At 52.7% G+C, this 13,539-nt stretch overlaps 1 protein-coding gene across 3 annotated transcripts in view; it reads right to left on the bottom strand.

The window, feature by feature from the left end:
• The window catches only part of HSPA12B (heat shock protein family A (Hsp70) member 12B), a 63,971-nt gene extending 51,428 nt beyond the window's left edge, over positions 1-12,543 (bottom strand). The window contains exons 1-2 of one of the 3 annotated variants that reach the window (XM_073343064.2): positions 12,460-12,543; positions 6,537-6,597 (exon numbers count right to left, since the gene is read on the bottom strand). In XM_073343064.2, coding sequence (XP_073199165.1) covers positions 6,537-6,579 — 43 coding nt within the window. In that variant the 5' untranslated portion in view covers positions 6,580-6,597; positions 12,460-12,543. Of the gene's footprint in view, positions 1-6,536; positions 6,598-11,181; positions 11,441-12,459 lie in introns of those variants that run through there. The other 2 variants (XM_073343065.2, XM_073343066.2) reach the window with 2 other exon arrangements.
• Between the last annotated feature and the right edge of the window lie 996 nt (positions 12,544-13,539).

The following is a 13,539-nucleotide window of genomic DNA, read 5'->3' as shown; positions in this document are numbered from 1 at the left end:
GCCTCGCCCAGGTTAATCAGCAGAGCAGCTGCAGAAGCAGATTTTGTACTTTTCTGAACATTGCTCTCGACTCCTTCTGGGATTCGTTACAGACACTTGCTACCGGCTGGGCCTCGAATCACTGCCTGACCAGACACCGCTTCATTCCATTTGTGCCTGTTCTCTAAGTGGGTTTCACTGTTGCCAGTGTCCGGGGCATTAATATTTGATTTTAAACAAAAAGGAAAGTCAGTCAGGACTTTTTAACTTAATGGAAACAGACCAGCCCGGTGGGAACTGTGCAGGGGGTCAGGGATGAACCATTGCTTTGAGAGCTAGAGACACCATGAAACAATTTTGTCTGGTGCGGTGTCTCTCCAAACAAACCGCGTGCCAAAGCGCTGTGCGGGGTTATTGTAAATAACCCAATTGCAGAGCTAAATAAGACGTCATCCCGGTGGGTGGAGAGACATGTCAAGGGAGAGAGTGGAGTGTCTGCAGTGAGATGGGACTCAGTAAAGGGTCCAGAGGTTGGGGGAGCTGCAGAGAAGAAGATTCTTGCTCCAAGAGGGGGTGAGATTGTGTGATGGGGACGGAGAAGAGGTTGGTTCTGGCCGAGAGAGCAGGGAAGGGAGGACAAAGAGGATGGTGGAGCAGGATGGAGCAGGTGGGTTTTCGGAAAGGTGGGCAGCTTCCTGTTGGATTCTGAAAGGAAGAGGCAGCCCGCTAAGGTGGTAAGGACAGGAGTCTGGAGCTCTGCTTCTCTGTGCATGGGAGGAGGTGGGCTGGACACTGGAGAATGTCTGACTGTTTGGAGCACAGTAGCACAGAGAGGGCACAACTGAGATCAGGGCCCCACCATGCTGGGCTCTGCACAGGCCCAGTGTGGGAGACAGTCTCTTCCCCAAGCAGCTTGCAATCTAAAGAGGCAAAGAAAAGATCTCCCCCATTTTACAAGTGGAGAGGAAGGCACAGGAAGAGGAAGGCCAAGGTTACACAGGGCATCTATGCCCGAGCCAGGATTGTAACCCAACTCTCCAGAGTCCTACACTAGCGCTTCGACCACAAAACTCCCTTTCCTTTTATTGCTGGCTGGACAGAGCCAAGTACCTGCAGCTCCCACAAGCTCTGGTGGATGTGGCAGGCTGTGGGGCTCAGAGCCCAACACGCCAACAATCCAACACCATGGTAGGCTGGAGGAAGACACGACAGTGGGCAATGGGCAAGGAACATGGCTCCTGGGGGGCTGGCAGGGACAAGGTTAAATATTGCATGAGATCTGCTCTCTCATGCTCTCGTCATTCCTGTTCGCTGGGGTTTTGGCCATGGTAGCAAATGTTTTTTAAATTCCTAGTGGCGCATCAGCTGCCATAAGACACGAGAAGATCGGAGTCTAGTGAAGAAGCCAGCTCAAGGAGCTGCTCTGCTGGCTCCAGTGGCTTTTAAAACTAGCAGCCGCAGCTTCAAACCCTGCTCTTGGCCCAGGCTAGTGGGAGAGGAACTAGCCTGATGCTACAGACTGACCCAGATCTCAGCCAAGCACAGTCAACCTGAACCTGATCCGAATGTCGAGTCATTTTCAGAACCGACCCGACCCCGACACTTCCCCCCCAAGGTTGATCCTCCGTCTGTTCAGAGGGAGACCGGTTGATGTCAAGCAGGACACAAGTAGGTCCCCCGGACGATGGGCAGATTCTCAACGAGCAGTGCAAGGGTCTCTGAATGGCAGAGATGGTTCATTTCTCAACCTTCTGGCTGGAACACAGATGTCCTCCTGGACGGGGGACCCCGCGCGTTTGGAAAGACAGCCCAGAATAACAAGACAAGGGTCCCATGACCAGCTCCAAGTAACATGGTGGTGGGGGGGAAGCATGTGGTACTGAATGAAAAAACCCTTCACTGGGAAAGGCCCAGGTAGGGACCATCGAATTGTGGAGGTAAAAGCGTGGTTACGCAGGTGGTGGTGGAGAGAGGGCTTTGGAGTCTTTGATCATGGGATGTTGTTCCAGGAAGAAGGATTGCTAGGAAGAGTTGGGATCTACCTAACGAAGAGAGAGAAGAGCATCTTCGCAGGTAGGCTTGCTAACCTAGAGAGGAGGGCTTTAAACTAGGTTCACTGGGGGATGGAGACCTACTCCCAGAGGCAAATGGGGAAGTGGAATACCGGGAGGAACAACAGGGAGGAGGGTGCAACAGGGGAGATCTCCTGATTCATACTGAGAAAGTAGGGTGATCGGCTAGTTATCTTAGGAGCCTGTACACGAACACAAGAAGCCTGGGAAACAAGCAGGAAGAATTGGAAGTCCTGGCACAGTCAAGGAATTATGATGTGATTGGAATAACAGAGACCTGGTGGGATAACTCACATGACTGGAGTACCGTCATGGGTATAAACTGTTCCAGAAGGACAGGAAGGGCAGAAAAGGTGGGGAAGTTGCACTGTATGTAAGGGAGCAGTATGACTGCTCAGAGCTCAAGTATGAGACTGCAGAAAAGCCTGTTGAGAGTCTTTGGGTTAAGTTTAGAGGCAAGAGCAACAAGGGTGATGTTAGGGTGGGTGTCTGCTATAGACCACCAGACCTGGAGGAGGAGGTAGATGAGGCTTTCTTCAGACAACCAACAGAAGTGTCCAGATCACAGGCCCTGGTTCTCATGGAGGACTTCAATCACCACGATATCTGCTGGGAGAGCAATACAGAAATGCACAGACAATCCAGGAAGTTTTTGGAGAGTGTTGGGGACAACTTCCTGGTGCAAATGCTGGAGGAACCAACTAGGGGCCGTGCTCCTCTTGATCTGCTGCTCACAAACAGGGAAGTAGAAGTGGGTGTCAACCTGGGCAGCAGTGACCATGAGATGGTCGAGTTCAGGATCCTGACAAAAGGAAGAAAGGAGAGCAGCAGAATACAGACCCTGGATTTCAGAAAAGCAGACTTTGACTCCCTCAGGGAACTGATGGGCAGGATCCCCTGGGAGGCTATTATGAGTCGGAAAGGAGTCCAGGAGAACTGGCTGTATTTTAAAGAAGCCTTATTGAGGTTACAGGGACAAACCATCCCAATGCGTAGAAAGAATAGTAAATATGGCAGGCGACCAGCTTGGCTTAACACAGAAATCTTCGGTGAGCTTAAACACAAAAAGGAAGCTTACAAGAAGTGGAAACTTGGACAGATGACTAGGAAGGAGTATAAAAATATTGCTTGAGTATGCAGGGGTGTAATCAGGAAGGCCAAAGCATAATTGGAGTTGCAGCTAGCAAGGGATGTGAAGGGGTAACAAGAAGGGTTTCTACAGGTATGTTAGCAACAAGAAGGTCAGGGAAAGCGCGGGCCCCTTACTGAATGGGGGAGGCAACCTAGTGACAGATGATGTGGAAAAAGCTGAAATACTCAATGCTTTTTTTGCCTCTGTCTTCACAGACAAGGTCAGCTCCCAGACTGCTGCACTGGGCAGCACAGCATGGGGAGGAGGTGAGCAGCCCTCAGTGGTGAAAGAACAGGTTACGGACTATTTCAAAAAGCTGGACGTTCACAAGTCCATGGGGCCGGATGTGCTGCATCCGAGAGTGCTGAGGGAGTTGGCGGATGTGATTGCAGAGCCATTGGCCATTATCTTCGAAAACTCGTGGCGATAGGGGGGAGGTCCCGGCCGACTGGAAAAAGGCTAATGTAGTGCCCATCTTTAAAAAAGGGAGGAAGGAGAATCCGGGGAAAAGGAAAATGGACAGATCAGTCAGCCTCACCTCAGTCCCTAGAAAAATCATGGAGCAGATCCTCTAGGAAACCATTCTGAAGTACTTGGAGGAGAGGAAAGTGATCAGGAACAGTCAGCATGGATTCACCAAGGGCAAGTCATGCCTGACTACTCTAATTGCCTTATATGATGATATAACTGGCTCTGTGGATATGGGGAAAGTGGTGGACATGATATACCTTGACTTTAGCAGAACTTGATATGGGCTCCCACAGTATTCTTGCCAGCAAGTTAAAGAAGTATGGCTTGGATGAATGGACTATAAGGTGGATAAAAAGCTGGCTAGATTGTCAGGCTCAACGGGTAGTGATCAACAGCTCGATGTCTAGTTGGCAGCCGGTATCAATCGGAGTGTCCCAAGGGTCGGTCCTGGGGCCGATTTTGTTCAACTTCTTCATTAATGATCTGGAGGATGGTGTGGATTGCACCCTCAGCAAGTTTGCAGATGACACTAAACTGGGGGGAGAGGTAGATACACTGGAGGGTAGGGATAGGGTCCAGAGTGACCTAGACAAATTAGAGGATTGGGCCAAACGAAATCTGATGAGGTTCAGCAAGGACAAGTGCAGAGTCCTGGACTTAGGACAGAAGAATCCCATGCACTGCTATAGGCTGGGGATTGACTAGCTAAGCAGCAGTTCTGCAGAGAAGGAGGTGGGGATTACAGTGGATGAGAAGTTGGATATGAGTCAACAGTGTGCCCTTGTTGCCAAGAAGGCTAACGGCATATTGGGCTGCATTAGTAGGAGCATTACCAGCAGACCGAGGGAAGTGATTATTCCCCTCTATTCGGCACTGGTGAGGCCACATCTGGAGTATTGCATCCAGTTTTGGGCCCCCCACTACAGAAAGCATGTGGACAAATTGGAGAGAGTCCAGCGGAGGGCAACAAAAATGATTAGGGGGCTGGGGAACATGTCTTACGAGAAGAGGCTGGGGGAACTGGGATTGTTTAGTCTGCAGAAGAGAAGAGTGAGGGGGGATTTGATAGCAGCCTTCAACTACCTGAAGGGGGGTTCAAAAGAGGATGGAGCTCGGCTATTCTCAGTGGTACCAGATGACAGGACAAGGAACAATGGTCTCAAGTTGCCATGGGGGAGGTCTAGGTTGGATATTAGGAAAAACTATTTCACTAGGAGGGTGGTGAAACACTGGAATGGGTTACCTAAGCAGGTGGTGGAATCTCCATCCTTAGAGGTTTTTAAGGCCCAGCTTGACAAAGCCCTGGCTGGGATGATTTAGTTGGTGTTGGTCCTGCTTTGAGCAGGGGGTTCGACTAGATGACCTCCTGAGGTCTCTTCCGACCCTAATCTTCTATCATTCGCTGGCCCATAAGACGGTAGTGATGCCATCCCAAGTATGTGCTACATTACAGAAGGCAAGTAGCTGTCAAGCTCTTTCACTCTGCAGATCCCTCTCCTGGGCCATTTTCTCTGCATATCTTCCCCCCTCTCTCCCTACTCACATACTCCCTGCCAGGTTCTCAAAATATTCCATGCAGGCAGGACTCTGCGGGGCATGGTGATCCACAAGCCAAGTGCAGCTATAAAATATTTCCTATGGTAACATTTCTTATGGTGGCTACAGGCTCTTCCGGCTTGTCTTCAGGCTGTTTATTAACTAGAGACTAAGCCAGGACTGCGAAACTTGGCAGAAAAGTTTGAACCCCACTGAAATGTAGAGTTGTCAGCAGCCAAGGCTTGGGTTTGGCCAGGTCTAGAAATTGAGGCTAACTACAAAATGTGAGTGTGTATAAAACCCTATTGCAGGATATTGGGTTGGTTTGGCTCAGCCCCATCTTTAGAGTTCTCAATCTCTGGCTTTCTCTTTCGAACCACACCCCGTTCAGAGAGCAATGGCTTTGTAACAGAAGAAGGCTGTGTGTGGGAGGCACTGTAATAAAGTGAATGTGTAGCTCCCATCTCCATCCTTGCATCAGTGATGTCAAAGAATCTTAGACGTAAACTCAATCTGTTTAGTTTAACCAAGAGAAGGTTCTGGGGTGGACTTGATCACACAGTGTAAATACTACATGGGGACCAGAAATTTGATAACTGAGGGCATTTCAGGCTAGCAGACATTGGTACCACAAGATCCAATGGCTGGGAGTTGAAGCTAGACAAACTCAGACTGGAAATAAGATACAAAGATTTAACAGTGAAGGTAATTAACCACTGGAACAAGTTGTGGTGGATTCGCCATCATGGTTATTTTCAAATCAAGAGTGGGTGTTTCCCTAATTCAGACATGAATTATCCGAGGGCAGTTCTATGAAGTGTGTCACAGAGTAGGTCACGCTAGATGATCACATTGGTCCCAGCTGGTGGTATAATCTACGAGGCGCTGGAAAAGAACTACTAGATCACAGCACATTTTGGTGCTCTGACCGGGCTTGTGGGAAGAGCCCTGAGCTCTGAAGCCTCCACCCCTTCCTGTGGGCGACGATTCCACAGCCCAGCAGAACATCTCGCTGTCAGGGGGGTTTCCCTGAGGTTAAGACTAAATTTTCCTTTTCTTAATTTTGTCCCTTTGCTCCCAGGTTTCTTTCCACATCCAATAATTCCTTTAACTAACAGCATGCCAGGTATCATCCACTAATGCTTGTGTCTACCATATCTAACTACCGAGAAACCTACAATCAAAATGTTAAACGTCAGGGTCATCTAGACTAATTCCCTGCCAAGATGCAGGATTTGTTGTGTCTAAACCTTCCAAGACAGATGGTACCCAGCCTAGATAGTTACATGACCCTGACCGCCAGCCCATCTGAGTACCATAGTATCCAACCCACGAATAAGTCTTACCTATCTGGAGAGTGTGCATCCCAGGATCTAGGAAGGTCGACATCTTCACATACCTTCCTGGCTGCAAATTCAGAAGAATGCAAGGGTAAGCATTGTGTCCTGTGTGCATCATGCTCCTGAGATGCCCTTGAGAAGTGTTCACTGCATCCCCCACTAGTGGCTGTTCCACAAAGAGGACAACAGACGACTACCACTGCTACCTAATGGAGTTCCTCCTTTAGCTCAGCTGGATGTGGTTTGGTGCTGAAAGTCCTGCGTTCAAGTCCTACCTGAGGATGCGGGTTGTTACAATTGCACTGACTACTGATGGACCAGTCACCACAGGGGCAGAGAACCTCTAGTGATCAGATGGGAAATCTCAGGACCTTCTGGGTTTGACCCGGCATCTGGACCAGGCTAGGGGCGTGCTGGGGCATGTGTTTCTGAAGCAAAGACACTTAGGACTCGTCTATACTAGAAAAGTTGCAGTGGTTTGACTAGACCGTGATGAGCACTAGGGAGAGTGATCTAAGGGCGACGCTGCTTTACGGGCGCCCGCGGTGGGGCTTCGCACAGGTCTGACTAGGTCTCTTTGGTCGAGAGAAGGCAATAGCTACTCTCAGCCAGAAAGGCATGCCGTGCCCTTGCCCGGCTACCACCTGCTCTGCAGACCCTGACCCCGCTCCCCACCCCACCCATGGCCTAGGGGCTGATGAGGAGAGCAATCACCCTGGGTGCCAACCACCAGGGGGCGCCGTATCACTGTGTCCCCCCTGTCCCCGCTCTGATTGGCGGCACTTTAAAAAGTATTATTAACATTTTTGCTCGACTGATTGGCTGTGGTGGGGTGCGTGGCATGAGTTGGCTCTGCTGCATTGCCTCTCCTGGCCAGGCAGCCCTGCTGCAGCCCTGTGGATCTTTCCTAGGCTCCTGGCCTGGCACTTCTCCTGCCTTGCTAACCACTCGCCCTCCACCCTCCATTCCCCGCTCAGAGCTCTGCCCCACGGCTGCTCAGGACCCCTCTCTGCAGTTGTGCTATTCCCACCACCTCCCTCCAGCTGCTGTTTGTCACCCCCTCACACAGGGGATGTCTGTGAACGTTCGCTCTGGGGGAGCCGGGTCAGGATTTCTGACAGCCCCGAGCTATTTTGCTTCGAGACCATCCCGTCCCAGCAAACTGCACTAGGTCTCCTGTGATGCCTGGGCTGGATTCCTTGCGGGCCACCTCTCTTCAGCAGTTTGAAAGTGCCAGCCGTGGACAAAGAAGAGATATTCACGGGAGGAACGAATGAGGACGAGGAACATAGCAGGGGGGCTGTCCTGGAGCACCAGAGCTGGACTTAGGCCGGCTTCCCCCAATAGCCAGTTCCAGTCCTGGGTCACGGAGCCTCTTGGGTCAGGGGCCCCAAGCAGTCTGCTCTCTCCCCTCCTGGCCTCTTTAGAGGCATCCCTCTTATGTACACTTCAGGCCTGATCTGGCCATATGACCTGCCTATCATGTGATTGTGATACCTGGGGAAGGAAGCTGAAGGAATCACAGGTGGGGCTGGACCCATTACCCCTTAAAGGGGCCAGTCTCCCTGGTCAAGGCACACTGGACTCCTGAGTGGAGCTGGAGAGGGAAACGGAAAAGTGTTTGGGCTGAAAAGTTTTTGATTGTCAGGTTTTTGGCACAAACTTGCATGTTTTCTCTTTAAAAGTTTTCACGTTTTTGTCGGGGAAAAAAAATCAAACATTTGTCAGCCAAAAACTGTTGGTTTTCAGGTTTTGGTAAAAGCTATTTTTCATGCAAAGAATATTTTGCATGAAAAATATTGATCAGCTGAACTCTTTCGTTTTCCTGGATAACATCCAGGCTTGAGGCTCTGCAGAAGATTAGAACAAATCATGCTGGATGGCTCAGGGGCTACTGGGCCTGCAGATTGGCATGTGTGCCCGCTCCTGAAGCCCTGACCCTCGGCACGAGAACCGGGATTAGCTATTCTAGGAAGAGGCCTTGTCCGAAGCCAAACCCACCCACACTCTGATACTCAGGCAGCCAGTTTCCAAGTCCCAGCAGCCCCATGAGGAAAAGCCTTGTGCTAAAAATGGCAGGTACCAAGCCGTTCCCTAAGCAGCTGCATTTCCACTCTGGCAGCCCCTGTTGCCTTGTAAATAAAACGGTTGATGAAGCAGGAGGGGAAGTAATGAGCCCCATGCGGCCCAGGGATCTAAATCTGCCACCGGGAATAAACCATGAGCAGTAAAAGAGGGGCTGCCTGTTGAAAGCTTACAGTAAGCTGCTTAGAGAAAGCTGGTCTGCAAACTGCAGGACACTCTGGTGAAAAGATTGTTTCTCAGGAGTTGAGTAGCTCCTTTCCAACAGGCCTGCCTGTGAATCGCATCCTGAAAGCTCAGCGTGAGGTTCCTCTGGGAAGATACGGCTCGTCCAGACTTGGCAAATAGCAATACTCTTGCTGCAGCTTATCACGAATTATTGATGGATGTTTGTTCTGGCAACCCCTGCGTCACACGTCCACGGAGAGCGTGCACGGCGACGGACTGGAGCGAGCTAGTCTAATACGTACCGTGCTGGGAGGTGTCAAAACGATAGCTCCTCGTGGCTTTAGCCACACTCACTCTCCCCCCATGCAGAAGGGACAAGCAAAGAGAAGATCAGGACAGCGATACAGCTTCGCGGGTTCATGGAGAAGTCCTCTGAGCCCACCCTCCCCACACCACTGCTGGCCACTAACATTCTCCCATTGGCCGAGCGTGAAGCAGTTCTTTCCGGAGCTCACTGCGGCTGCTTCTGGGTTGGCCAGCAGGGATCGCTCCAGGTGCAAGTCCGGGAGCTAAGGGTGCTATTTCCACAAGGTTCCCAACTCCTGCTGATTTTTTTCTCCTGGTGCTTCCCCTCCCTGAAAGTGAAGCTTTTCATTCGGATGATAGGGAAACACTTTGTATTTACTCCTGTGCACTGTAGCGTGACAGGACGGGCTAGCAAGGCGGGGAGCTCTCCCACGCTGCTGGGGCAGAGGCCCAGCATAAGCAGGGAAGTGATAAGTTAGCTCCAGCGGGCCTGACTGTCAGGTATCCCGAGGCCTCTTCACACGGCTCCGGCAGGAGCCTCAAAGGGAGAGAAAGCGGCCCCCTGGGAAGAGCTCCCCGGCCAGTGCAGAACTGGCATAATGGCCCTGCTCCCAGCCCCCGAGCGACGGCATGTCATAGTTCTCTGCACGCTGCATATTTTCTGCTTCCTAGGCCATAAGGATTCACCTGCTTAAGATTGTGTCCCCTGCCACAGGGCTACTCTAAGGGGATTTAAAGTCCCCTTTTCCCTTTCCCCTTCCGTTCTCGCTCCAGGAGCTCCGTAACTGAGAGCTGGTGCTGCTAGACAGCGGTCGTGCCAGGCTGGCCATCCGAAGGAAGGGCCCTAAACCACAGACACACCACATGGGCTGTGATCCTCTTGGATCTCATGAAATACACCCGCAGGGTCAGGGCTAGTTCGCACTGGGCCGCGAGGGTGCTGCAAGATGCAACACTGAGTTCTCATCAGGGCAGGTGCTTTCCTCTGAGGCAGTAGCAGACGCAAGGCCCTGGGAGATGAGATCTGAAACCAAGGTCCAGAACCATCTCATGGACTGCCCCTCCCTGCTCTGCTGGGGTACCTCAATCCAGACCTCCCGCACCCCCTGCTACCCCAACCCTGCTCTCCTTTGCTACAGTTCAGCGAATGCACCTCGGCATTGACCGTGCAGCGGCAACTCCAGTCCTGGGCTCCCACACATCTCCCTGGGTCCCGTGGCCCTCCCCTCTCGCCCACCATCGAATTCCTCTCGGGCAGAGAGCACCCGGTGGCCAAGCTTCTCGCTATTGACAGACTCGGATGAGACCCGAAAACTCAGGTTCCCTGGGAGCAAAAGCAAACTGGGACCCCCAGTCTTGCAAGGTAGAGGTTGCTGCCTGTAACCCACTGTGGTTGTTACCGTGCCATCAATACCCGCAGGAGGGTGGAGCACCGAGTCCTGTCCCTAGGCTGGGAACTATGTGGTGTCTTTGGACTCTGCAGGGTCCCTCCTTGATCTGCTGCCCTCTCTCCCCCCGGGTTGGTTTTATGTCTCTGGCAGACGCTGACTTGCTTATTGGAGCAGAGACTTGCGGAGGCTGTGGGATCGGGGACCAGAGGGGGAGGGAGAGACTGCAACTAACGAAGAGTCGCTCCCACTTGCCAGCAGCTTTGGATGCAAGCATGGCTCGTTCCGGGGCCGAGATAACTAGGACTAGCCCTGCCCCTAAGTACAGTCATTCCCCGTGCGCCCAGCAACGGGGAGGGGGGTCCGTGGCAGGAGCCTCACAGGGGGGAAGAGTGAGGTGTTCTTTCAAGGTCTGTCTAGAGGGTAAATGAGGGTTTTCTCTCCGTCCTCTACCGAGCTCCTTACTGGGGAGGGTTCCCTTGTATGCCATACAACGTGCATCTGTGAATACACACACAAAACTTCCCACCGCACCTGTGCACAAGCACACTGCCCCCTCCGCACAATCAGCTACACACAGACACCTCCTCGCACAGTCCTCACCGCGCACCCACCATCTATCTGCACCCCCACCCACCATCACTTCCACGCAGCCTGCAGCTGCACCCACCTGCCCCCCCCCAAGTCACGCCAGCTCCTCTACGCACCTGCCCGGCCCAGCGCACACAGACATGTGCCCACAGGCCTCACTCAGCGGCTCGGCTCCGCCCAGCACGAAGCACCGGGGGACATGGGGGTGCGCAGAATCTGGGAGAGCATGGTCACTCGGGTTGGGCTTTGCCGTGCCGTTAACCTGGGATGTGATAACTCTGCAGGGAAGACATCCCCTTCCCTGAATGAGCCCAGCCCTTCGGCTCTGGAAATCTCAGAAAGAGGGGCTCCTCAGAAGAGCATCCCCACCCCTCCCAGCACTTGCTGCTTTGGATCAGGTTGCAAATAGTTAAGAAGCAACGTTTCTTAGAGCTTTATAGTATTTCTGCTTCCATGGAAACCAGAGAGGGAAAAGGAAGTCAGAGCTGGGTGGGGCAGAAGGGTGAGGCAGCTGGGCTGAGCTCCCGAATAAATCAGGGAATTAGGAGCCACCTCATGCACTAACGAAAGCCATCGCACTGGCAGGAGAGGCATCGTAAGGCACAATTAATCAGTGCGTGATCGTTGCTCTCAGATCCAATACTATGGAATTACCAAGTATTCATTGTGGAGAAGCTCCTTGAGGCCTACGGAAGTTCAGATCCAGCTGTAGAGTTTGCCCGTCTAAAGTGTTTGATCTCCTGTCCCAGTCAGCAAGAATGTCTTTGCCCTGCTGGGACAGAAAAGCCTCAAATCCCCAGTGTGAAATTAACCAGGGAATCAGGTTTTCATCGGCCACTTGTTTGAAAACATGTCGCTTTCCTGCTGGCAATGACTTTATCCAGCAGAGGCAAGCGAGCAGGACGGCAGTCCACGCCGAGGTGGAGTGGGAATAGATTGTGGGTCTCCCGACACGAACAATTCACAATACTTAGGGCTGGCTGCATACGGTGCTTGGCATCAGCAGAACTCAATACTCTTTGTGGGGGCAGGTAATCGGCACCGTTCCCATATCACTAAGGCCCAGGTCAGCAGAGCCAGGGCTGAACCCCAGAAATGCAGACTCCTTGTTTGCAGGCCACTCTCCCTCCCAGAGCTAGCAGTAGAAGCCAGGAATCCTGAGTTACAGCCCATCCGAGCATGCTCCCCTCCCCACATTACAGACCACCCTCTGCCCCCTCTCCAGCGCTCCCCTGTGTCTAATGCCCTCTGCGCCTCAATGCACATTTCACGCTGGCGGGCAAGGAGTTCCTTCCCAGCTCCAGCCCGGGTGACTGCCAGCTGCCTTGTCCCAGGTCGCCCCAGCAGCGTCAGCCCCAGCCCAGGGTCTCCCAAAGGGCCCAGCAAATGCTCACCTCTGAGGTGCGGCACAGAGAAGCTTTGATCCCGCCTGTCTGAGCCGATGATGCCGTTAGATCCAGCTGGGCAGCTCCTCCATGCTCAGCTTGTTCCCTGTCAGCCCACAGACCCTCCGAGCTGCCTTCAGCCCCCACCCAAGGATTTTCCTCTCGGTCTCCTGATCCCCCCTTTCTCCCAGCAGACGGTCATGCCAAGAAGGGCTAATCCTGGCCTTGGTGCTTCTCCTCCGACAGCCCACCCCGGCTGCACTTCTGCCTTTCTTTATGGTTTCCTCTTGCTTCCCAAAGTACTTTCCTCCCACCCCCTAGCCCTGGCCCAGCCCAGGCAGTGTTTCAAATTGCAATCCCAGCTGCAGATGTGAGAGGGGAGGAGGCAGGGCTAGCCGTCCACAGGGACTGAAACCTAAACTCCCAGTTTGGCTCGCGCCAGGGCCTCCCTGCAGCCCCTGTTTGCAGGAGGCCAGCGGCGGGCGGAGAGGGCTCACAGATCCCTTTACAGCCCTTTTCCTTCCCTGTTGAAGGATCCGCTGGGCGCTGTGCCCTGCTAAGACTGTGGAGGGGGGGGGGAAGAGATCGGCCAGTGATAAGAGGCTCCCAACACATCCAGTGGGGCCTGGGCAGCATGGAGATGGGTATGCTAGAAATTGAGGGAGGGATAAAGAGGCTGAGGGTCCAAAGTATCCGTCCATCCCCATGCACCTCTATCCATCCATCCATCCCTTCATCCTCATGCACTTCTATCCATCCATCCCTCTGTCCATCCATCCCCATGCACCTCTATCCATAGAGCACTTCTATCCATCTGTCCACCTCTATCCATCCATCCCCATGTACCTCCATCTGTCCATCTCTCTATCCATCCCTCTATCCCTCTATCCATCCCTCCATCCCCTGCACCTCTATCCATCCCTCCATCCATCCATCCCCATGTACCTCTATCCATCTGTCCATCCATCCCCATGCACTTCTATCCTTAGATCACCTCTATCCATCCATCCACCTCTATGCATCCATCCCCATGTACCTCCATTCATCCTTCTCTCTGTCCCTTCATCCCCACGTACCTCTATCCATCCA

This window comes from Lepidochelys kempii, chromosome 4 (genome assembly GCF_965140285.1).
Source record: "Lepidochelys kempii isolate rLepKem1 chromosome 4, rLepKem1.hap1, whole genome shotgun sequence".
Taxonomy (NCBI): Eukaryota; Metazoa; Chordata; order Testudines; family Cheloniidae; genus Lepidochelys; species Lepidochelys kempii.
The sequence above is the reverse complement of the archived record's forward strand: the minus strand, read 5'-3'. Positions and strand labels throughout refer to the sequence as shown.